The following is a 25,618-nucleotide window of genomic DNA, read 5'->3' as shown; positions in this document are numbered from 1 at the left end:
GGGTAGCGCGAACGGCCCAGTACATCACCGGGGCCAAGCTTCCTGCCATCCAGGACCTCTATACCAGGCGGTGTCAGAAGGCCCTAAAAATTGTCAAAGACTCCAGCCACCCTAGTCAATGACTGTTCTCTCTGCTACCGCACGGCAAGCAGTACCGGAGTGCCAAGTCTAGGTCCAAGAGGTTTCTAAACAGCTTCTTCCCCTGAGCCATAAGACTCCTGAACACCTAATCAAATGTTGTTATCATCTATAGTCACTTTAATAACTCTACCTACATGTACATATTACTTCAACTAACCGGTGCCCTCACACATTGACTCTGTACCGGTCATCCCCATGTATATAGTCTCGCTATTGTTATTTTATTGCTGCTCTTTAATTACTTGTTACTTTTATTTCTTATTCTTATCCATATTTTTTTAACTGCATTGTTGGTTAGGGGCTCGTAAGTAAGCATTTCACTGTAAGATCTACACCTGTTGTATTTGGCGCATGTGACTAATAGAATTTGATTTGGAAAGGACACTAGTCTATTGCAGGATCTTTAGTTTCATGGTAACTACGCTAAATAGTTCACATTTAATGGTACTATGGCTGGATGTCAAATGTATTGAACAAATGTGCTGTGTCCATATAATAATTTGACTGGTGACCATTCTCTTTATAATCCAAACCAAAAAGACCATTACATACACTGAACTTTACCTATGTCTTGCCCAGTCTTATAGACTAATTGGTTTGTTATGACAAGTTAAGGGCTTACGACCACCAGCACCTGTTCATCACATGACATCCTCATTCTCACCCCTCTCCAGGGGAATGGACACAGAAGTCATACATCATCATTAGTGGACACACAGAAATCCTTAGAATGGGACATGTTATGTCAGAGGGAACACAACCGGCACGCACACATGCGCACACACACACATGAAATACCCTAACACATACATGTATATGAAATCCATAAGTATGTCATCTATTAAATCTATTATTTTCCTCTATGATAAATGATACTGTCTTAATACATTATGTTCTGCTATATAATTCACAGTGAATGAGAAAATATACATTGCTGTATGGGAGGACCAGACCAGAGTCAGATGGATGGGATAGCATGTAGGAATTTTCCTCTAAGTACCCAAGGACATACATGTCTTGTGTGTGTGTGTGTGTCTGTGTGTGTGTGTGTCTGTGTAAATGTGCGTGTGTAAGAGATTACCGTCTAGTGCAGTGCTATGGTATGCACACTGGGCTGTATCTTTCTGCATGGCTAAAACACAGAGCAGATAATTGCCATTTGTTGTGTGAAGCTGATAAAGGTGGTGGGGGGGCTATTTATACAGGGTGTGCTTGTATGAATCAGGGGAGAACACCTTAACCAAAACAGGAGGAAATCAGCACAGTGGACCTGAACAAACAGCACAATATCTGACAGTTATGTCTAAAGCAATTGAACCCCATGACCTTACTCCTACTCCCTTTCTCTTTCCCTCCTACCCTCCTACCCTCCTACCTCTCCTGCTTCTCCTCTTCCTCATTTGCCAATCTTCCTTTGTCCACTCTGTCCACCCTCCCCTACATTAACTCTCTATTCTCTCTATTCTCTCTCCCCTCTTTCATTCTCTCACTACTCTTCTATCTATTCGCTGTCTTAATCCTACATCTATTGCCTATATACCTCTTCTCCTCTTTCTCTGTTCCTTCTCCTCCTTACTCTAACACCATGTAACAAATATCCTGTCCTCTCACCCTTAGTGACCTAGTCCTCGCTGTTATATCTGAAGCCCAGCTCCTTCACAAATAGATGGATACATAAAGTAGTAGTGAGGATAGATATCAGTCCCAGGCCAACCTCTTTAAGAAATACGATGAGAACAGCAGGAGAGAAGTAATACCAAACAGTAAAGGCCAGCACTTTGGCATACATACTGTAGCAGTGAGATGTTCCTCCACCACAGGTAGGAGAGACAGAAAGAAAACATCTGGACTGTATTTTAAAAAGTAGAGTTATAGAGTGAATGAGCAGCCCAACATGCTTAGAGCTATGAGACGGTTCAGATACAGAGGTGTTTGAAAACAGCTTTAGTGTACCGTAGACAGAGTATAGACTCTCGGAATATCCATTAAAATGATATAGACCCACTGTGGATTAGTACATACACAGCCATTTTAGTACATACACTGCTATTTTAAACCCTGCCACACTAACCCACCTTAGCACACATGCATATCGCAAAAAGACTCACGCCTCTACAACTGCTTCCAGGTGGAAAGGGGCCTGCCCTCAATCATACTTAACAGATGTCAGAGGAAGGGCCAACGATAGAGAGACACGGGAGAAGGGAAAAAAAGAGTACAAGAAAAAGAAGGAAAGACAACGAGAGAGAAAGAGAGAGAAAGCATTGACACACATTCAGTGTCATAAACCAGTGCATAAACTAGCCAGGACAACGGCAATAGAGATAAAACAAGATATACATAAAGGAAACACTTTACTTCATAGCTATTAGATAGCTATATGTGAATCATAATAATGTAGCTAAACAGATAGTATAACAGGCAAAAATGACCTAAAACCAATGTTATCCAAGGTAGATGTCAATTCTTCATAGGTAGCTAGCTAACAATTATTTGTGGCTATCTGGCTAGCTAACAGTAGTAGTTAGCCAGTTAGCTCTATTGACTTACTATGGGCTTACGACCTATGCGACCTACGGGCATTGTAGCCAGATAACCATACCAAAATTAACAAAGCATGTATTTATTAACATATCAAGATAACATTTTGTAGTCAGGCAACATATGAGATGTGAATAGGCAGCATTTCATGCTGAAGTCGGAGTGTATTTTCTCTCGCTTCAGTTCAAATAATGGTCGCCATTGATTTCAAGAAAAATGTCTTCATTTTTATGTGGTTGCGTCCTATTTCATTGCATACTTTCCATTTAAGTTTGCATCAATGCATGCTTCAAAATATGTACAAATGGAGTACGCATTCCAGAAGTGCCCTCCGTGCTCTGTTTCGCATATTTTGATTTGGACTCATACTCCGATCCTCCCATGCTCCAATTTGCATGCTCGGAAAATTTTGAAAAACACCCCTTTTGAGCTTTGCTCACTCAGTCTTTGAAGGCTGGTTATGGATATAACAGAACTTCCAGCATGACAGAGATATCCGCTGCCCTGCACCTGCTGATTACTCCTCTCTTTTTCTATCCTCTCGTCTCCCTCCGTCTCATTTCATGAGAAATCAGGCCTAAAGGGACACAGCTAGCTGTCAATTAGGATCTAAATCAAAAGAAAAAAGTGAAGACAGAAAAAAAGAGAGGGATGGGCATGGTCTGAAAGGAATGGATGGGGGTCAATAGTTCATGACCTGACCTGCTGATTGGAGCTTTCTTCTTTTTGCCCTCTTCAACTCTTTCAACTGCGCCTCTCTCTCTCTCTTTCTTGCTTCATCCCCCAAGTATTCTAATCAAAGTATTAGAAATAAAGGGAGAAAGAAAGAGAAACATGGATAAAGTAAGAGAGAGAGTAGAAGATATGAAGGGCTAAATTCCTGTTTCTGCTACAAAGATGTCTCTTTTTCCACACCACCACCATGGTCAAATGATCCTACGTCATATCTTGTGATCCAACCAGGTGATGATGCTACAAAGAACCCCTGTGCCACTCTGGTTTTGGCACATTTCACAGCATTAACAGTGAGAATAGTTACATTCTGCCCATAACACAGCATATCAACACACACAGGGTGACGGTAGCTGACCTTGGGTTTGTGATGTGATGATGCAAAGGTTCCAAATGAACAATGGTACACATTCCCAGTTACCTCACCATGTCATATTAGGGGCAGAAGCACTGGTATGTATGTATGTATGTATGTATGTATGTATGTATGTATGTATGTATGTATGTATGTATGTATGTATGTATGTATGTATGTATGTATGTGAGAGAGAGAGAGAGAGAGAGAGAGAGAGAGAGAGAGAGAGAGAGAGAGAGACATTGTAAAAGTTCAGTAAAGCACCATTCCTTCCAGTTTTGGATTAGATCTACCATCCACTGTCTGCTTTCTGTCTCCAAGTATCAGATCGCCTCTCACCTCATCAGAATGGCACTAACCACACACACATACTGTCAGAGGTGAGGAGTGAGTGGTGTGTAAAGGTGTGTGTCGATGGGTTACTGACAGAACTCTTAACAGCACTGAAGCCTCTTCTCCCCTCTCTCATCTCTCTCCCTCTTGCAGCTGTTCTGTCTGCTTGAAGCAGAGCCTCAATGAAAGCTCATAAGGCTCTGCAATACTGTTAACCTGTTGCTGCTGCTGCTGCTGCTGCATACCTACACATCAATCCATACACTGCAATATCATGTTGGTTCTCTCCAAATGCTTAAGCTTACCCCCACTATCACCGGCAGTCACCGATGAAATGACCCAACAAACATCTATAAGAGTGTGTGAGGGGAATTTTGGACTGGGATCATTAATCCGATTCCAACATTTCAGCAGGATTCTAGCTGTGCCGTGTGAAAGTAAAGATCAGGAAGGATCTGATCTCTATTAGAAGAGAGGGGACTGAATCTATCCCACTAACTAAACAAAGGCCTAGTCTAAGCTGGTCTAATGTGAGGAAGTCCACTTTACACTCAGTAATGAGAACCAAAGGCACAGGTGTGACACACACAAACATACAGTACATACACACAGTGGCTCTGACATTCCTCAGACTTGTGTGTGTATGTGTGTGTGTGTGTGTGTGTGTGTGTGAGCCTCTTAAGTTCTCTCTCTCTCTCTCTCTCTCTCTTTCATTGTGTTTATTGGCAGCCATTATTTCTGTTCTCACGTTTACCTTTTAAAGACAAAGACAAGCAGCCTCGGTGCATGAATAATTGCTTACATACTTGTGTGTGTGTGTCTGTTTGGCCTACTTTAGACAGAGATGTAATTGAAGTCACACACTCCTCTGTAAGTGCAGTGTATCATTCAGCATGCCCTCATCAGAGAGCTGCTCTGTGCGTAGCTGACCAGGGCCCAGTGATGACAAACTAGTTCTGGACAAGCTCCCAGACTATCACTTATAAACAGTCTGCCTCTTCTAGTCCACAGGCCTGCTTCAGCACAAGGGCAAGACAGGGGGTTAAGATTCGTGTGTGTGTGTGTGTGTGTGTGTGTGTGTGTGAGTCTCACCAAGCTGCTTGGCGATGGTCTTGTAGCCCATTCCAGCCTTGTGTAGGTCTACAATCTTGCCCCTGACATCCTTGAAGAGCTCTTTGGTCTTGGCCATGGTGGAGAGTTTGGAATCTGATTGATTGATTGCTTCTGTGGACAGGTGTCTTTTATACAGGTAACAAGCTGAGATTAGGAGCACTCCCTTTAAGAGTGTGCTCCTAATCTCAGCTCGTTACCTGTATAAAAGACACCTGGGAGCCAGAAATCTTTCTGATTGAGAGGGTGTCAAATACTTATTTCCCTCATTAACATGCAAATCATTTTATAACATTTTTGACATGTGTTTTTCTGGATTCTTTTGTTGTTATTCTGTCTCTCCCTGTTCAAATTAACCTACCATTAAAATGATAGACTGATCATTTCTTTGTCAGTGGGCAAACGTACAAAATCAGCAGGGGATCAAATACTTTTTTCCCTCACTGTATATATATATATATATATATATATATATATATACATATATATATATATATATATATATATATATATATATATATATACATATATACATATATATATATATATATATATATATACATACAGAAAGACGAACAGACAGACAGACAGACATTCTGTTGTTCCCTGCCCTCAGACAGACAGACATTCTGTTGTCCCCCGCCCTCAGACAGACAGACAGACAGACATTCTGTTGTTCCCCACCCTCAGACAGACATACAGACTAGAGGTCGGACGATTATGATTTTTCAAAGCCGATACGATACCGATTATTGGAGACCAAAAAACCGGATGCCGATTAATCGGCCAATTTTATATGTATATACTGTATATAACATCAGAATGTCTGTCTGTCTGTCCGTCTTTCTGTCTGAGGGCGGGGAACAACAGAATAACCCCTTGGGTCTGATTCCTGATGTATGAGAGGGATTTGGGTTGAGGGTCAGAGGTGATAGGTGATAGCCTAAAATTGAAAGGGTGATTGATTTTACATTTCAGTCATTTAGCAGACGCTCTTATCCAGAGCGACTTACAGTAGTGAATGCATACATTTCATTTTCATATTTTTTTTTTTTTCGTACTTGGCCCCCCGTGGGAATCAAACCCACAACGCTGGTGTTGCAAACACCATGCTCTACCAACTGAGCTATGGGGAAGGCTGATGTAAGTAATACCTTGACAAATAGGCAGAGTGTATGAAGTTGTGTGTTTGTCAGTGAATATCTTTGTATTTTTTATTTTACCTTTATTTAACTAGGCAAGTCAGTTAAGAACAAATTCTTATTTTCAATGGAACCTTGGAACCTTGTTCAGGGGCAGAACGACAGGTTTTTACCTTGTCAGCTCGGGGATCAATCTTGCAACCTTTCGGTTACTAGTCCAACACTCTAACCACTAGGCTGCCTGCCGCCCCAATGAAGACATCTATGATCTATGAAGACATCCATGAACATACAGTATGTACGTTCATGGACAGACATCGAGGGTATACGTACTATTTACTGTATGTCCATACATGTACAGTATGTGGATGTGACGACCAATGATCTACAACAAACACTATAGGTATTCACAGAGTGAAGGAATGTGGAATGAATCAATGTGACCTGAAGATTTTGAAGAGGTTAATTTGTGTTAATACAAGTTTAACGTAAGAAGTGTAATGTCTGAGAGGGTTTTAGTTTTCAAACTGTTCTGATCCCCAGAACACAGCCCATTTATTAGCTCTTTGTCCGTTGGTTTAGCCTCTCTCCCTAAGGAGCTGCGGGATATTTAGTCTGTGACTGATCCATGCTGTAAAATATCTCCAAGCCTTGGGAAAAGCAGGGACTTGTACTCATGCATGTACGCACACAAACACGCACACACACAGCATACACACACACTATACCCCTCCCCACTAACTAAACTGAAATTTAGTGAGTTGTCCCACACACACACGTAGCACATACGTCCCTTCTCTAGGTCCAATTCAAAACAATCAATCCCAATGAAGTCATATCAATCTCCTCCTCCATTGTGGAGATTCAAGAAGTTGTGGGAACTCGTGAGCTTCCATGCACTGTAAAACATTCTGGGTTAAAAACAACCCAATTTAGATAAATATTGGACAGAGCACACGTTGGATTATTTTGACCCAGCCAGTTGGGTTACAACCCATTGTTTTCTTTAATTTGGGTTGTTGATGCTGGGTTATTAAGCTATGATCCACTGGGTCAGAGCAGAAGACTGGAGGCATGGCTTAGTAGGTGAGTGGCTCTCAGATAGTTATTTTTGGCCACCCATGAGAGTAAATGTCATTCCAGTTAATCTGTTCTGTTGTATTGTCAACACATGTTAAGGTGGAACACTGACACTTTTGTAACTTTAATAAGGTTTACGAAAGCGTATGAGTGTAGGCTTACCCTGGCGTGACATTTTTATAACCTGTAAATATCTCTAGAACAAGGTGACTTTTAGCAATATATTTGCATGCATTTACCCACCAAAAATTAAACGGTAGTTAGCTGCTAATGTGGCTATCGTAAAGAAATACAAATGCCATGAGGACCTGGACGAGACTTCCGAATTGAGGTGACGGTAATAATCGCTGGATTAACAATCTGTTAATGTTAGCTAATGAATAAATTGGCAAAACGTTTTTAAATAGACATTTCTGTGAACTGTCTTGTGCAAGTAAAAAAATGTACACAATACCTGTTAGCAATGGTGTCAGCTAGAGATGATGCGCAGGAGCTTGCAGGGAATTGTAGTCTTGCATGATGTCTACTTTTATGCTACTTAGCATTTTTGAATCTGAGAATAAATAGAGCCGAATATATTGATAAAAATGACCTTGTCCGAGAGATTTACATGGTTATCAAAACTTCACACCAGGGTAAGCCCACATGAAACACAGCCCTTATTTTAAGTGTTTCTAAAATTACCTATGGGAAAAATGAATGGTGGAAAAATATTATTGGAACCATTTCCCTGCTTGACCACTAGGTTTTATGGGTATTATGATACCTCCACTGTTGGGCTTTATGTTGGGATAGTTACCACTTAGTTATAATATTTAAATAATAATGTTATAAATTTGACATAAAAAATATATGTAATGTGTAAAAATATTGAAGGAAAATTTGAATTTGCCATGTACAAACTTAAAGGTGCACTATGCAGGAATCGCTACGCCAGTTCCTGGTTGCTAAAATTCAAACAGTTCGCCTAATTTCAGTTTATGTGACAAAACAAGCAGTATTGTGTAGAGACTCATTGTTCCATCTAAACCGCGGTGAAATATATTTTCCATAACCAAAAACATTGTATTTTCAGCTGTTTGAAGCTCGTGTACAAAACCAAAAGACACAAAAACAAAACTTAAGAACTGGAAGTATAGAAATAGCACCCATAGAACACATTTACCACTCCTAAGACTTGCTTTCAATGAGAATGACAGATCTATTACTCACATTTCTATGATAATTTGGTCAGGGTGCCCAAAAGTTATTTATTGCAGCTTGAAAATTTATGACATTTACTCTCACAGGACGCCCAAAATTACTATCTGAAAGCTACGCCTTTGGATTGCCCAAACATGAGTTAATTTATCCATCAGTTGGGTGTTTATTCAATTTCATGCTGGGTTAACCCAGCAGATGGGTATTTTTTTATGTAATCCATAGGTTATTTTCAGGAGGCATGGCCTACTGGAGGCATGGCTTTCAGTTAGGTGTTTTTGGCCACCCATGAGGGTAAATGTCATTTCTGTTCATCATGTTATTTTTCCCTTAAATATCTTTGCACAGTACATACTTGAATATACATTTAATAACATTATTATTGAAATATCATAACAAAGAAGTAATTACTGTATACTAACATTGGAATACACATAGGCACTTGAAGAACTCAACTTGTGTAAGCCTCATTAAATTACAAAAGTGTCAGCGATCAACCTTAATATGTTGATAATACAACAGAAAGATTAACCAGAATGACATGTTACGGGTGACCAAAAAGAACCTGAAAGCCACGCCCCTACTAAGCCACACCTCCAGTCTTCTAATTTGACCCAGTGGATCATAGCGCAATAACCCAACTAAGTGACCCAACTGGCTGGGTCAAAAATAACCAGTGTGTGTTCTGTCCACTATTTACCCAGTGCTGGGTTGTTTTTAACCCAGCATCTTTTAGAATGTGCTGAGAATGGAACGAGTTTCATGTAGAGAGTGAGATCTGTGGGGTGACTGATGGTGCAGTAGAAACTCTGAGGCTCTAATGGTTCTGTAACCTGAAGCTGTGGGTATTGTCTCTTGCCTGAGCCATTGGGGCCTCTCTGGATACTTAGACAATTGACCTGTTTGTGATGGTATAAGGTTTCCACCCTACACTGCTTTCACCTATCCAACCTTTTCAGGTCTCAGATCCTTTTCAGCATTGCATCAAGGAAGTATGAGTGAGGGAGTAAGCAAGGAGCGAGGGAGGATGTATTTAGTAAGTACCAGGACCCTGTGTTCTGTCGCTCTGCCTCTCACAGCCCTGACCCAGACTCAGAGGGGTTTAGGTGGAGTACAGCCCCTCTGTGCCCTGTCCCAGCCCCATGTTTCTCTTGGACACACTCCCTGAAAATCAACATCCCCCTTGCCCCTCTCCATGGTGCCCAGGGGCAAGTTGGGTCACAGTGTGCCCCTGAGTGGGTGAGGAGAGGAGGGGTCCCAAACTGGCTGGCCCGAGGAGAAATCAAACAGTATGAATAAATGTCTGGGGAGATTATGTTTACATTTGAGAGTGTGTTTAGATCTCAGTGATCCAGCCAGCGAGAGGTTAGCAGATCAGCTTCCCATCTTTCCCTCCCCATGGCTACATGGCCTAGTTCCGAAAACCCTCCCAGGACCTGTTTATATAAAAATGTTTGTAAAAGGATCACATGCAATATGGACAAACAAAGGGGGATATGATACAGTATATTATATGAATACGTTTGGTTGTTGAAAATGAAATAGTCTGGAAAAGACAAAAAAAGAAAAAAAAAAACTGCATCCAGAGGGAAAGAAGGGGGACCAGGGAGAACATTTCTGTCAACACCTATCTCCCCCTGCTCTCATCCTCCTAAAACACACAGTTCTTCTGACTCATTATCCCGTGTCTTTCCCTGTAGAAAAAAACAAGGGGGTGAGAGGAGGAGGATAGACAATGTGTGTCATTTGTCGTCACTCTCTCTGTTTCTCATGGAGGAGTGAAGGAGTGTTTAACACAGGGACAGTATATCTGTCCAGCTGCTGTGGGCCGTTTACATTAGCCTTAATGTGTTTAGACTCAGATCTCATTTCTACAGATGCACCACTGTGTAGAAATAGGGCGCACGTGCAAACACACTTGACTGAAAGGGCCCAGATAGAGAGGGCCCAGAGAGCGATGCAGAGATGGAGATAGAGAGAAAGAGGGATGGAGAGATCTACACATGATGTAGTTGACCAAGGTCTTCGTGCAATGTTGGCATATTCTTTCTCAGACAAACTCTGGATTCATTGTGTGCGTGTGGGTTGGTTGGTTCTTCTATCCTTGTGGGGACCTAAAATCCCCAAATGTGCCCACAAGGATAGTAAAACAAGAAACATTCTCCCTCATGGAGACATTTCCAACAGGTTAGGGTAAGTGGTTAGTGGTTGGGTTGGAGTTAGGTTTAGGGTTTGGGTTAGGGTTACAGGTTATGGTTAGGGTTATGGTAGGGGTTAGGGAAAATAGGATTTAGAATGGAAATACATTTTAGGTCCCAACGTGGATAGAAGAACATAACATGTGCACGTGTGTGTGTGTGTGCTAAATATCAAGGCTCTGGGGGATCTCAGGCTGAGAACAGCAGGGCTTGGCCCTCCAGTATCCCAGGGGTCTTTGGGAGCCTTACACCTGTGTGATTGCCTCACGCTGCTGGAATGAGACATCTGTGGTCTGAGGCCCAGACACGTGTGTGAGAACTGGACCCAGCTGCAGTGTGTGTGTGTTTAAGGGAATCGAATAGGGGCGTGTGGCCCCTAAAAGCCATTGTTACATTAATCAGCACCGTTCTAGAGCCATTTCAGCTCACGTCCTTCCATATAGTCTAGCCCCCCAGGCCATCGTCTCCTTCTGTTTACCATAGTTATCAAAAGACACACTCCATTTCCTCACATAGCCACAATATGGCATTAACTTCATATGGCACCACTGAGGATAGAGTAACATATTAAAATTACTTTAGGGGAGTTGAACAGTCTTAAAAACCACATAATACTCCATAAATAATGGAATAAAATGTGGGACAGAAGTTCTAGACTCAGGAATGCATTCATAAGGAATTTTTCATGCATAGTTTGAGATGATACCATCATTAAATGGGAGTATTTGAGCGGTAACGACAAGGCGGGAGTATCCCCCAACGTTTTGCGTTGACTGACACATGGACAGCAGGCAATTACATTATAGTCCATTATCATTGAACATAGTCTGTAAACTCCAACGGATTAACAACGTTTATACAACAGGTGGGTCTAATCCTGAATGCTGATTGGTTAAAACCGCATTCCAGCCCTGTGTCTATTCCACAAGTTACCACTGGCTAAATCAATGACGTTAAAATGCCTATTTACTCTGTTCAATCTGACTGCGCAATCCACTATCTCATCAGCCCAGCCAAGCAATTTAGAAACTTGATCTCCACTATAAAAAGCATCTAGATATTATCTCAAATTTCTTTTAGACTAACATTTAGCTTTCAACAGCGGCGATTTGTATAAAATTTGCTGTCTCTCTCCGATATTTGCAACATTGTTTCAATATTCAAATTCAATTTCCAGCTGTCCTATAGTAATGAACGAGCCAGGATGAGACAGACAGGCAGGCAACGTTTCTCAGCCAGTGTAAATCATGAATCAGCTGCCATCATTTTTATGGATATATACAAAGAAATGTCAACTGAAAAAAGGTACAATGAAACAAAGTGTAGCTAGTTTGCAGTCTTTCCAGCTTCAGTTTGAAGTGATTGTGTTAGCTGTGTTGTTGGCTAGCTCCTCTGAACATCAGTGTCCTGACGAGAGAGCACATTTTCTATGCCAGGCGAAATCACGCGTCATTAGCTCATTGTTATGGATGTACCAAATAAATGTCACTAGAAAACATCTTAAACAAATGCAAATGCAGCTACTTTGCAGTTATTCTGGCTGCACATTTTGACATGACTGTAAGTTAGCCGTAGTTGGCTAGCTAGCAAGCAAGGTATAAGAACATTGCCAGCCAGTATGGCAATGGAACATTAACCTGTTGGGGCTAGGGGGCAGTATTTGCACGGCCGGATAAAAAACGTACCCCATTTAAACTGGTTACTTCTCTTGCCCAGAAACGAGAATATGCATATAATTAGTAGATTTGGATAGAAACCACTCTAAAGTTTCTAAACTGTTTGAATGGTGTCTGTGAGTATAACAGAACTCATATGGCAGGCCAAAACCTGAGAAGATTCCATTCAGGAAGTGCCCTGTCTGACAATTTGTTGTCCTTCTGTTGCATCTCTATCGAAAATACAGCATCTCTGCTGTAACGTGACATTTTCTAAGGCTTCCATTGGCTCTCAGAAGGCGCCAGAAAGTGGAATGGGGTGTCTGCTGTCTCTGGGCAAAGAACAGCAGGAGAATTTGTGAGTAGTCAGCCTGGGGACAGTGAGACAGAGGCGCTTTCACAAGAATTCTACATTTTTTCTTTCAGCCTTTGAATAAATACAACGTCGCCCGGTTGGAATATTATCGCTATTTTACGAGCAAAATCGCATAAAAATTGATTTTAAACAGCGTTTGACATGCTTCGAAGTACGGTAATGGAATATTTTGACATTTTTTGTCACAAAATGCGCTCGCGCGTCACCCTTCGGATAGTGACCTGAACGCACGAACAAAACGGAGCTATTTGAATATAACTATGGATTATTTCGAACCAAAACAACATTTGTTGTTGAAGTAGAAGTCCTGGGAGTGCCTTCTGACGAAGAACAGCAAAGGTAATCAAATTTTTCTTATAGTAATTCTGAGTTTAGTGAGTCCCAAACTTGGTGGGTGTAAAAATAGCTAGCCGTGATGGCCGAGCTATGTACTCAGAATATTGCAAAATGTGATTTCGCCGAAAAGCTATTTTAAAATCTGACACCGCGATTGCATAAAGGAGTTCTGTATCTATAATTCTTAAAAGAATTGTTATGTATTTTGTGAACGTTTATCATGAGTAATTTAGTAAATTCACCAGAAGTTTTCGCTGGGCATGCTAGTTCTGAACATCACATGCTTGTCTTTAAAATGGTGTAAAATAGTCATATGTTTGAGAAATTGAAGTTATAGCATTTTTGAGGTATTTGTATTTCGCACCACGCGATTCCACTGGCTGCTGGCAAGCGTCCCACCTTGCCCAGGGACGTTAAGAACAAACGACTGGGTCACGTCCATAGATACAGAACAAACAAAAAGACTGAACGACTGGGTCACGTCTCTGGCAACCGAACCGACAGAACTAACGACCAGCCGGCTTGGGAAGCAACCCTAGATTTGTGTCAGGACTTTATCTTGTGGAAGGATGAAATAGTATGAATAAATTAATAAAAATAAAAACTTTTATGAAAATATGTCAATCATTATTTGAATATGTTGGTAACCCGTTGTATAAAAGTGACAATGCCCTCAAAGCCGGTATTATCACTTAAATAACACCACAGATGATACGATTACAAATTGGAAAGACTAGAGAGGAGTGTAACACTTAAATACAGGCCACTAACAAAACTCCATGACAAATTGATAAGATATGGTATGCATTCACATGGAATGATTTTGATGATGCTACCAACCATCAAAAACTTCAAGACTGCATCATTCGTAATGATGAGAGACTGAAATGGACTACAAGGGGGGATTAACCATCATTTTCAGATAATTGACATGGACAGCCAATCCCACTCCAACCAGAGATACCTCTATAATCCATCAGTCTGAAGAGCCTTTGTACTCTCCCCTGTTGCCAGCTGGCCTGTCTGAAGTGTCCATATGGGTCAAACGTTCCGATTCTGGAAAACTCGTACTTTCCCAGGCTGGAGTAAAGCCCCTCTCTCTCCCCAGCTGTGAAGGGCATTCCTAGACTGTTGCACACCGGACGAACGAGCCAATCGGGGCAGAAGTCCAAGCGTGGGCAGTAGAATGCGTTGAGAAGTTGACCCATCATGAAGTTGACCCATTATCAGAAATTGATACACAAAGGCAATGTGATGGGGGATCCCTCTGCAGGTTATGTGTCTTAAACTTAGCTTGGACAATGGGGAGATATGAAATTGAGGTAGAGCTGAGCACATGGAATATTCACTCCACGAAACACACACTGTGTACAAACCATTGACACAGACGCCTATAGTTGCTAACACACAACACCGTACGCAACACTCCACTACCAGTAACGTACCCTGCTCTGCTGCTCTCTCTTACTGAGAGGTAAATTAGAGTGGAGTAACAGCGGGACTTATTGTTTCCTCTGCAGCCAGTAGGCCCCTGCCCTGGGCTCTAATTGGCCCGAGCCCTGGGCTCCAACCAGCTCCAACAACAGGCTCCAACAGGGCTGACTGATGGAGAACACATGGGGTTGCCATGTTGACCCACCACTCTGGTCACATACCACAGCAGACCCCAAAGACCCTTTCTCTACCTGGAGGACATTCTAGTACCTCATCAACACCATAGGAAGGACCTTTCACATTTAAGACACATGTAAAGCTAAATACAGGCGGATTAGGAGGAAATGTAGTAAACACTTTGACCTGAGTTGGGAGTGTGTGTGTGTGTGTTGGGTGTGTGCATAGAAAATCGGTCAGTGTTACCTAGTGTTCGATTTTTTTGTGTAACATTTCTAGAGTTGATTCAGGTGTTACATTATCTCTGTAAGTGTTAAATGAACACTCATTGGTGTAAAAGAACCCCTGTGTTGGTGTTAATAACCAGTGTTAAACCAAAACCACGCCCATCATTAGCATATTTCCCAGTATGCTCTACTACAGGTACATTTTTTGAATTGTTTGTTTCAATATCTGTGTTTTTGCATGTACATTGATTGAATAGTTAATGCTATGCTACTCAAAAATACATAAACATTTTTCTAAACTAATTCTAACTGTTACTTTGATTTATTGCACCCTTTACTGAATGCTTTAGGTACTCTCATATCTTAGTCATCCCAACCCAGCAGTCATTCTGACTGCAGGTTGCAGGGGAATAAAAACAAAATGGTTGGAAATCCCCACTCTGGATGGATTCCAATAGAAATGTCACATCACTTTGCAAGCCAGCATACTGTGACTTGCAGGGCTGATTTTCCCTGTAAACAATGAGTTTCAGGCCACTGTATTAGGCTAAAGCTAGGCCTTCAAAATAAAGGCTTACAAAATATACACTGCTCAAAAAAATAAAGGGAACACTTAAACAACACAATGTAACTCCAAGTCAATCACACTTCTGTGAAATCAAACTGTCAACTTAGGAAGCAACACTGATTGACAATACATTTCACATGCTGTTGTGCAAATGGAATAGACAACAGGTGGAAATTATAGGCAATAAGCAAGACACCCCCAATAAAGGAGTGGTTCAGCAGGTGGTGACCACAGACCACTTCTCAGTTCCTATGCTTCCTGGCTGATGTTTTGGTCACTTTTGAATGCTGGCGGTGCTTTCACTCTAGTGGTAGCATGAGACTGAGTCTACAACCCACACAAGTGGCTCAGGTAGTGCAGCTCATCCAGGATGGCACATCAATGCGAGCTGTGGCAAGAAGGTTTGCTGTGTCTGTCAGCGTAGTGTCCAGAGCATGGAGGCGCTATCAGGAGACAGGCCAGTACATCAGGAGACGTGGAGGAGGCCGTAGGAGGGCAACAACCCAGCAGCAGGACCGCTACCTCCGCCTTTGTGCAAGGAGGAGCAGAAGAAGTACTGCCAGAGCCCTGCAAAATGACCTCCAGCAGGCCACAAATGTGCATGTGTCTGCTCAAACGGTCAGAAACAGACTCCATGAGGGTGGTATGAGTGCCCGACGTCCACAGGTGGGGGTTGTGCTTACAGCCCAACACCGTGCAGGACGTTTGGCATTTGCCAGAGAACACCAAGATTGGCAAATTCGCCACTGGCGCCCTGTGCTCTTCACAGATGAAAGCAGGTTCACACTGAGCACGTGACAGACGTGACAGAGTCTGGAGACGCTGTGTTGAACGTTCTGCTGCCTGCAACATCCTCCAGCATGACCGGTTTGGCGGTGGGTCAGTCATGGTGTGGGGTGGCATTTCTTTGGGGGGCCGCACAGCCCTCCATGTGCTCGCCAGAGGTAGCCTGACTGCCATTAGGTACCGAGATGAGATCCTCAAACCCCTTGTGAGACCATATGCTGGTGCGGTTGGCCCTGGGTTCCTCCTAATGCAAGACAATGCTAGACCTCATGTGGCTGGAGTGTGTCAGCAGTTCCTGCAAGAGGAAGGCATTGATGCTATGGACTGGCCCGCCCGTTCCCCAGACCTGTATCCAATTGAGCACATCTGGGACATCATGTCTCGCTCCATCCACCAACGCCACGTTGCACCACAGACTGTCCAGGAGTTGGCGGATGCTTTAGTCCAGGTCTGGGAGGAGATCCCTCAGGAGACCATCCGCCACCTCATCAGGAGCATGCCCAGGCGTTGTAGGGAGGTCATACAGGCACGTGGAGGCCACACACACTACTGAGCCTCATTTTGACTTGTTTTAAGGACATTACATCAAAGTTGGATCAGCCTGTAGTGTGGTTTTCCACTTTAATTTTGAGTGTGACTCCAAATCCAGACCTCCATGGGTTGATAAATTGGATTTCCATTGATTATTTTTGTGTGATTTTGTTGTCAGCACATTCAACTATGTAAAGAAAAAAGCATTTAATAAGATTATTTCTTTCATTCAGATCTAGGATGTGTTGTTTAAGTGTTCCCTTTATTTTTTTGAGCAGTGTATATTTTATTAACCTCCCTGGGCAAGGACCTAGTCAACAGCCAGTGGAATCACGTGGCGCGAAATACAAATACCTCAAAAATGCTATAACTTCAATTTCTCAAACATATGACTATTTTACACCATTTTAAAGACAAGACTCTCGTTAATCTAACCACACTGTCCGATTTCAAAAAGGCTTTACAGCGAAAGCAAAACATTAGATTATGTCAGGAGAGTACCCTGCCAAAAATAATCACACAGCCATTTTCAAAGCAAGCATATATGTCACAAAAACCAAAACCACAGCTAAATGCAGCACTAACCTTTGATGATCTTCATCAGATGACACTCCTAGGACATTATGTTATACAATACATGCATGTTTTGTTCAATCAAGTTCATATTTATATCAAAAAACAGCTTTTTACATTAGCATGTGATGTTCAGAACTAGCATAATTATTTTAAGAATTATAGATACAGAACTCCTTTATGCAATCGCGGTGTCAGATTTTAAAATAGCTTTTCGGCGAAAGCACATTTTGCAATATTCTGAGTAGATAGCCCGGCCATCACGGCTAGCTAATTTGACACCCACCAAGTTTGGCCCTCACCAAACTCAGATTTACTATAAGAAAAATTGGGTTACCTTTGCTGTTCTTCGTCAGAATGCACTCCCAGGACTTCTACTTCAACAACAAATGTTGTTTTGGTTAGAAATAATCCATAGTTATATCCAAGTACCTCCGTTTTGTTTGTGCATTCAGGTCAGTATCTGAAGGGTGACGCGCAAGCACGTATCGTGACAAAAAATGTCAAAATATTCCATTACCGTACTTCGAAGCATGTCAAACGCTGTTTAAAATAAATTTTTATGCGATTTTCCTCGTAAAATAGCGATAATATTCCAACTGGGCGATGTTGTATTCATTCAAAGAGAGAAAGAAAAACATGGAGAATTCACATGAATGCGCATCTCCAGTGTCACTGTTCTCAGCCTGACCACTCACAAAACCTCCTGCTGTTTTTCGCCCATAGACTGGAGAGACGTCATTCCACTTTCTGGCGCCTTCTGAGAGCCAATGGAAGCCTTAGAAAATGTCACGTTACAGCAGAGATGCTGTATTTTCGATAGAGATGCCGCAGAAGGAGAACAAATTGTCAGACGGCACTTCCTGTATGGAATCTTCTCAGGTTTTGGCCTGCCATATGAGTTCTGTATACTCACAGACACCATTCAAACAGTTTTAGAAACTTTAGAGTGTTTTCTATCCAAATCTACTAATTACATGCATATTCTCGTTTCTGGGCAAGAGTAGTAACCAGTTTAAATCAGGTACGTTTTTTATCTGGCCGTGCAAATACTGCCCCCTAGCCCCCACAGGTTTTAACAGAGATTTTTATTTGAATGACAATATATTTGCTAAGAACCTCACTTGATGACGATCACAGGACAGAAAATGAATGAATACAACAACCATGTCTCTGTCACTAACAAATATAGTCATGGGTGGTAACTCTACAATTCACTCGAAAGGGAAGGCACTCTGGGAAATATGCAAATAATTAGTGTGTAAATTTAACATTGATAAGTGTGGACATGTACAGACACTGGACGAGAGTTCAATTTACAAAAGACCCAGCTGCTAGGTCAACCCAGCATGAGAGTAAAAATACCCAATTGATGGTTAAATTAACCAATGTTTGGGTATTCCCAGCAACCCAACTTGTTGGGTTATTCACGCAACCCAGCTGTCTGGGTCAAAATAACCCATTGGTTATTCTGTACAATATTTTGCCAGCACTGGGCTCCCAAATAACCCAAATAGGTGTATAGGTGTATAGGCCAATAGACAAGATGTCTAACCTGTCAGCGAATCAGTCCAGATCACATCCCACCTCATCCTGCTCTGGTTAGGGGTTTATCTCACTGTCTTAGGCTCAATACACTGTGTCAATCAAACAGTTGTCAAACAGAGTTTGTTTAGTTTTTGATGAAGTTCAATCTATGCTGACATTCTCTAATAACACCTAATCAAAAGGTTCACCAAGGCTATCTCTCTTGCACACGCAGGCAGGCAGGCAGGCAGGCAGGCAGGCAGGCAGGCAGGCAGGCAGGCAGGCACGCACGCACACACGCACACACACACACACACACACACAAGTACTGTAAATAGAACAAGTGGCCTCTCAGATCTTCCCTCAGAGAGACAGGCCATGGCATTCCAGATTGTTCAAATATTCCATCCCTATGGAGACAGAGAAGTTGACGACGGGCGAGAGCACGGAGTTTGGTATGTATATATGGCCCTTGTTTCATGGAAGAAGGAAATCATGCCATTTATAGACACGCAAACACACACTATAAACACCAAGGCATTTTTAACTCAAATGCTTCTAGTAAGTTGAACTCAAAGTCTTTGAAAAGCCATTATTACTTAAAATTTGTATGTGGTACTGACTCAAAACTAAATGAGAAGTCACATCAACTACATTTTTAAAAGTTACGATAACAAAGGTACTTTTTACCCAGCATACTCTACAGCAGGATGATTTTTTAAAAATCGTTTTTAATATCTGTGTTTTTGTATGTACATTAAGTGATTGATTCATCTTATGCAACACAAAGATAAATAACAGTAATCCTTATTTTCAGGAGGCATGGTTTATTGGGGGTGTGGCTTTCAGATAGATCTTATTGACCACCTGTGAGAGTAAATGTCATTCCTCTTCAACATGTTAACTTTATATATAGTTCTACACCTTCTGGAATATTATGATTATTTATTACATATTATAATAAGTTATGCCACCTTATTGCGTTCCGAGAATGGGATTTAGAGAGGCTTTTAGGGAATTCATAAATTTCTGTAAACCTCATCAAAACAAAAATGTCATATCTTAACATGTGATAATTATACAACAGAATAGATGAACAGACATGACATTTAATTTCGGGTGGCTAAAAAGAAAGCCACAGCCCTACTAAACCACGCTTCCAGTCTTTTGATCTGACCCGCTAGGTCATATCTCAATAACCCAGCACCCATAACCCAGCACAAGAACCCAACTTTGCTCTTTTTAAAGTAAATAACCCAACTAAGTGACCCATGCCTGCAACCCAGCAGTTGGATCAACCAAACAACCCAGCATTTATTTTGTGTGTGGCGCTGGACTGTACTTAACTGGACTAGGGCCTCTGGCCTAGAGGCTCTTGATTTAATTTGTCCTTCAAAAGTCAAAATACTTCTCAAATATCCATACCTTGCAATCACCAACCTGCTATAGACACAAGTACTTCATCTATTTTTGGGCTTGTCAAACCCTTTACATGCATTTGTCAACACTTTATAGTCTTCTGGACACAAACACTTTGTTGATTACCCCGTTTTTTTGGACTGGCATTGCAAGATACAACCCACATTAGCTGACTATGAAACAACTATGAGCTTGTATTAGTTCCTAGAGGAGTGTGATATTTTCTTGAACGCCCTCTGTGTATAAAACCCTCCACAGTCTGCCAGGGGGAGTGGGCGATAGGGGTAGAGAACAACCCTGCCAAATCACTTCTCTACCCGCTGCTAAACAGCCATGAAATTACCATCTCTGGAACATAACTTTCCCTCACACAATCAACTCCTCGCTCTGCTCTCTGTCAGTCTCTCCTTCCTGAGAAACCACAGCCTCTGTTTTTCCTACAATAATGAGTTCTGTAGGAGATGTCAACAAGCTGAAGGACCATAGAGTTTTGGGAGATTAGGGTTTGTTCCTCAGTGTAGTCATCATGTTGTTAAGAGACATATTCTAACACAGATGTCAGACTGATGAATACAAGAGAGTGAAAGTGTTGGTCGATGCCCTTCTACAACAGCATTGCACCATCCGCATAGTGTCGAGCAGCCGTAAACACAGAACAATGTATGAATATGATCAACCCCTGGGAGGTGTTGATATATGTGAGGTCGCCAGTTAAGCCGCAGACAACTGTCATCCATTCTGAACAGATGTGGTCCAACCCCTGCCAATCCAGGGGTTTACGAACCATGAGCAGAAAAACGTTATGAGTCCACTGCTGCATTATCTAACAACCCCGAGAGAGATAGGAGATAGATAGATAGATGGAGGGAGAGGGATATAGGGAGAGAGATAGAAGGAGATAGATAGATAGATAGATAGATAGATAGATAGATAGATAGATAGATAGATAGATAGATAGATAGATAGATAGATAGATAGATAGATAGATAGATGAGGGAGAGGGATATAGGGAGAGAGATAGAAGATAGAAACAATAGATGGAGGTAGAGAGAGATAGGGAGATAGATAGATAGATAGATAGATAGATAGATAGATAGATAGATAGATAGATAGATAGATAGATAGATAGATAGATAGATAGATAGATAGGTAGATGGAGGGAGGGAGGGAGAGGGATATAGGGAGAGAGATAGAATATAGAAACAATAGATTGATGTAGAGAGAGATAGGCAGAGAGAAATAGATAGTTGGAGAGAGAGACAGAGAGAGGAAGACAAAGAAACACAGAGAGCGAGAGAAAGAGAAGGACAAACATCTGGGAGGAGAATCTTTAATGTTTGGTTCATGGACTAATCCATCAACCTGATGAGCAGAATATGTGGATTTGGCTCAGGGCCTGGAAAATTTAAGGTGCAAATATGAAAGCAATAAAGAGTCAAACAAAAGACAAAACAAATTTAGAAAATAAACGAGGATTGTGAAAACAGACTATTGCCATTTTAGGATATTCAAACAAAATAGCAGGCCACACCTGCTATCCCAAATCATATAAACATTAGAGGACTCAGCACGAGTGTTTATAATGTTAAACACAAATGAATAATTTACCAATATATAGTATACACTCTTAGAAAAAAAGGTACTATCTAGATTCTAGAACTTTAAAGGGTTCTTTGGCTGTCCCCATAGGACAACCCTTTGAAGAACTGTTTATGGCTCCAGGTAGAACGCTTTTGGTTCCAGATAGAACCCTTTTGGGTTCCATGTAGAACCATTTCCACAGAGGGTTCTCCTATGGGGACAGCCGAAAACCCTTTTGGAACCAAAAGAGTGTAACTAGGTCTAGTGAATGTGTGAATGTGAAGGAGTGAGAATAGGGAGTGATAGAGACAAGAGGATGTTTTTCTTTCTTTTGTTTGCTGCAACAAAGGTCAGGGGAACAACATGCCAAGTTGCCAACTAGGGAGATATCCCCTCTTACAACCTTGGGAGAGAGAGAGAGACAGCGAGCGAGAGAGAGAGAGAGAGAGAGAGAGAGAGAGAGAGAGAGAGAGAACATAGACGGTCTGACCCTCGCTCACAAGGCCTTCGCATCCTTAAAGCTGTGGAATGTTCTTCCTGTCTCTCCCATCTACACCTCCTTATGGGGTTTCCTTTAATAACGGCGACCGTAAAGGTCAGAGGCATACTGTAAAGTCGACCCGGTAAATTCTCAAGTCCCAACACAACCGGGTCAGACTACAATTCCCTCAAGCCACATTCTTTTCTTTTTAAGAACTCACTAACAAAGCATTCTTCTTCTCACTGTCTCTGTGTTTTATGAACGGAATAACTTTGTCCTTGTGGTTTAACGTCACATAAAGTTTGAACTGGGGGGGTTAACAGTTCCTATGAGAATACTTTGAAGATGAGTGGGAAAGAACCAAACTGGGCACTGAGCACATTGTAGGAGATACTACACAGCCCTTGATCAGCTGATTTATGAGTGAAATCTTTGGTTTGAATACTTAGCATTTCTTTGTCTGAGTTTAAGCATACACAGTAACAAGGGCTCTGTTAGAATACAACTCTTCCCATATTATCAGTTTAAAAAAAATATATATTTTACCTTGATTTAACTTAGCAAGTCAGTTAAGAACAAATTCTTATTTTCAATGACGGCCTAGGAACAGTGGGTTAACTGCCTGTTCAGGGGCAGAACGACAGATTTGTAACTTGTCAGCTCAGGGATTTGAACTTGTAACCTTCCAGTTACTAGTCCAACGCTCTAACCACTAGGCTACCCTGCCTCCCCAAAGTTAGACACTGTGCCCCCTGTGACTTTCTAGCTGGTCTCCATGGTAATGACACACCCTTACTCCTAAGACATAACACACACACACACCGTCAAGAGCTCAAAGCTCACTGCCAATAAGTGATTGGTTCCTCTTACAGATCCTCTCTCCTTATTGGTTGATTGTGAAGCCCCTCTGTCTCTCCCTCTTGGTCCATTATCTTATTATGAACCTGGTGTTTAGTGTTTCACTTCCTCCCTGCATTCACAACATCTGTCATGGACCTCCCCCACTCTCCTCCCCACCTCTCCCCCTATCTCCTCCCCACCTCTCCCCCTATCTCCTCCCCACTTCTCTTCCTGTCCTCGCTTCCTGTCCTTCCTCTCCTCCATTTTACTAGCAGGGCCCTGACCCTCTAGAGGACAACAGTTCGCCCCCCACCCATCCCCTCTCTTTACTGTTAAGTTAATGGTGTGAGTTTCACCACTTTCCCTAACAGCATGTGTGATAAGGTGATAAAGACGTGAGACAAAGAGGTTGGACAATAGCCCATTAGTAGATATACTGGGAGTCAAACAGTAATGGGTCTGAGTTCATGTGTTACGCAGATAGAGAGGTCCATAGTGATGAAGGTCTGGTTGGGTGTTATCACAGTTGCACTGTTATGGTGCTTTCATACCTCCTGAATAGCCAATGAATACCTTCATTATAGGTATAGAGTTGAGGAGAGTTGTGTAGAGATGGAGATATGTGAGTGTTGTATAGGAGTTAGACAGCCAAACAATGAAGAAAATGTGACTTACCCTGGCGCCCTTCTCAGGGAAACATTTACACCCTCCGCTGCAGTCTCTTCCTCCACATGGCCCACTCTGCTTCTTACCACCCTGGAGAACATAACACAGAGGACTGGGTTAGAGACAACAAAACAATATCATGACAACTCACCACATGAGAGTAATACAGTAATGACCGCAAAATATACTGTATATCAAACCCATGGAACAATTTGTTAATGTGTAGCTTAAAGGTGCTCTATGGTACATGGATGTGCATGTGAATAGTTGAACAGGCATGTCACTTAATTGTATACAGCAGTCTATATAGTCATAGGATCTGCTGTGCTGTGAATGTTGTATATATATATATATATATATATATATATATATATATATTTATAAAATGCAGAACTGTCTGTGTGTGTATAGCGTGGTTGTACACTGTCTGTATAGACTAGTTGTTTATGACTGTCGGGTCATTGCATGACTGTGTATAATAGTCTGAGTGCTGTCTGGGATGTGTACTTTATAGTGGTCTGTGTACTTTATAGTGGTTCGTATGACTCATTTCAGCCATTAACCCCCCTGGACTTCCAGCCATTAACCCCCCTGGACTTCCAGCCATTAACCCCCCTGGACGGATATCATTATTCTGACAGTGAGAATGGCCTGGTGAAAAATCCCCAGACGCCCTGTAGAGACGTTAGGCTGCATACCAGTACTACTACAACGGGGCAGCCTGTACAGGACTGGACACAAACACGGACAAAACTATGACCAGAGGTCAGTGTGGACATGTCACATGACACGATCAAAGACAGAAGTCCCGTAGCCTATGGTGGGTAATATTTATACATTACTAGCTCAGAACAATGAATCTGTGAAAAAAAAGGGAATTAGTGGGTGATGGTTATTTCAGAACAAAGTGGGGGGGACAAAAAACACAGGCTACATTGTCCCATCCCCCACTAATCTGATTGTGGTAGGGGGTTGCTCTCTTATGGCTCAGCTCAGGAGCCTACATAGTACATACACCATAGACATACAGGAAAGTATTCAGACCCCTTCACTTTTTCCACATTTTGTTACGTTACAGCCTTATTCTAAAATGGATTAAATAATTTTTCCCCTCATCAATTTGCACACAATACAAAGCAAAAACAGGTTTTTAGTATTTTTGTATTAAAAACTAAAAACTGAAATATTACATTTACATAAGCATTCAGACCCTTTACTCAGTACTTTGTTGAAGCGCTTTTGGCAGCGATTACAGCCTCAAGTCTTCCTGGGTATGATGTTACAAGCTTGGCACACCTGTATTTGGGGAGTTTCTCCCATTCTTCTCTGCAGATCCTCTCAAGCTCTGTCAGGTTGGATGGGGAGTGTCGCTGCACAGCTATTTTCAGAGATGATCGATCGGGTTCAAGTCCGGGCTCTGGCTGGGTCACTCAAGGACATTCAGAGACTTGTCCCGAAGCCACTCCTGCGTTGTCTAGGCTGTGTGCTTAGGGTCGTTGTCATGTTGGAAAGTGAACCTTCGCCCCAATCCTGAGCACTCTGGAGCAGGTTTTCATTAAGTATCTCTCTGTAATTTGCTCCGTTCATCTTTCCCTTGATCCTGACTAAT

At 41.9% G+C, this 25,618-nt stretch overlaps 1 protein-coding gene across 1 annotated transcript in view; it reads right to left on the bottom strand.

Annotated features, from left to right (window-relative positions):
- The window catches only part of col4a2 (collagen, type IV, alpha 2), a 114,553-nt gene that overhangs the window by 32,713 nt on the left and 56,222 nt on the right, over positions 1 to 25,618 (bottom strand). Inside the window, exon 4 of the mRNA XM_029703751.1 lies at positions 24,019 to 24,099. Coding sequence (XP_029559611.1) covers positions 24,019 to 24,099 — 81 coding nt within the window. The remainder of the gene's footprint in view (positions 1 to 24,018; positions 24,100 to 25,618) is intronic.

Source organism: Salmo trutta, chromosome 20 (assembly GCF_901001165.1).
Source record: "Salmo trutta chromosome 20, fSalTru1.1, whole genome shotgun sequence".
Classification (NCBI taxonomy): Eukaryota; Metazoa; Chordata; class Actinopteri; order Salmoniformes; family Salmonidae; genus Salmo; species Salmo trutta.
This window is presented reverse-complemented; position numbering and strand designations above follow the sequence as displayed.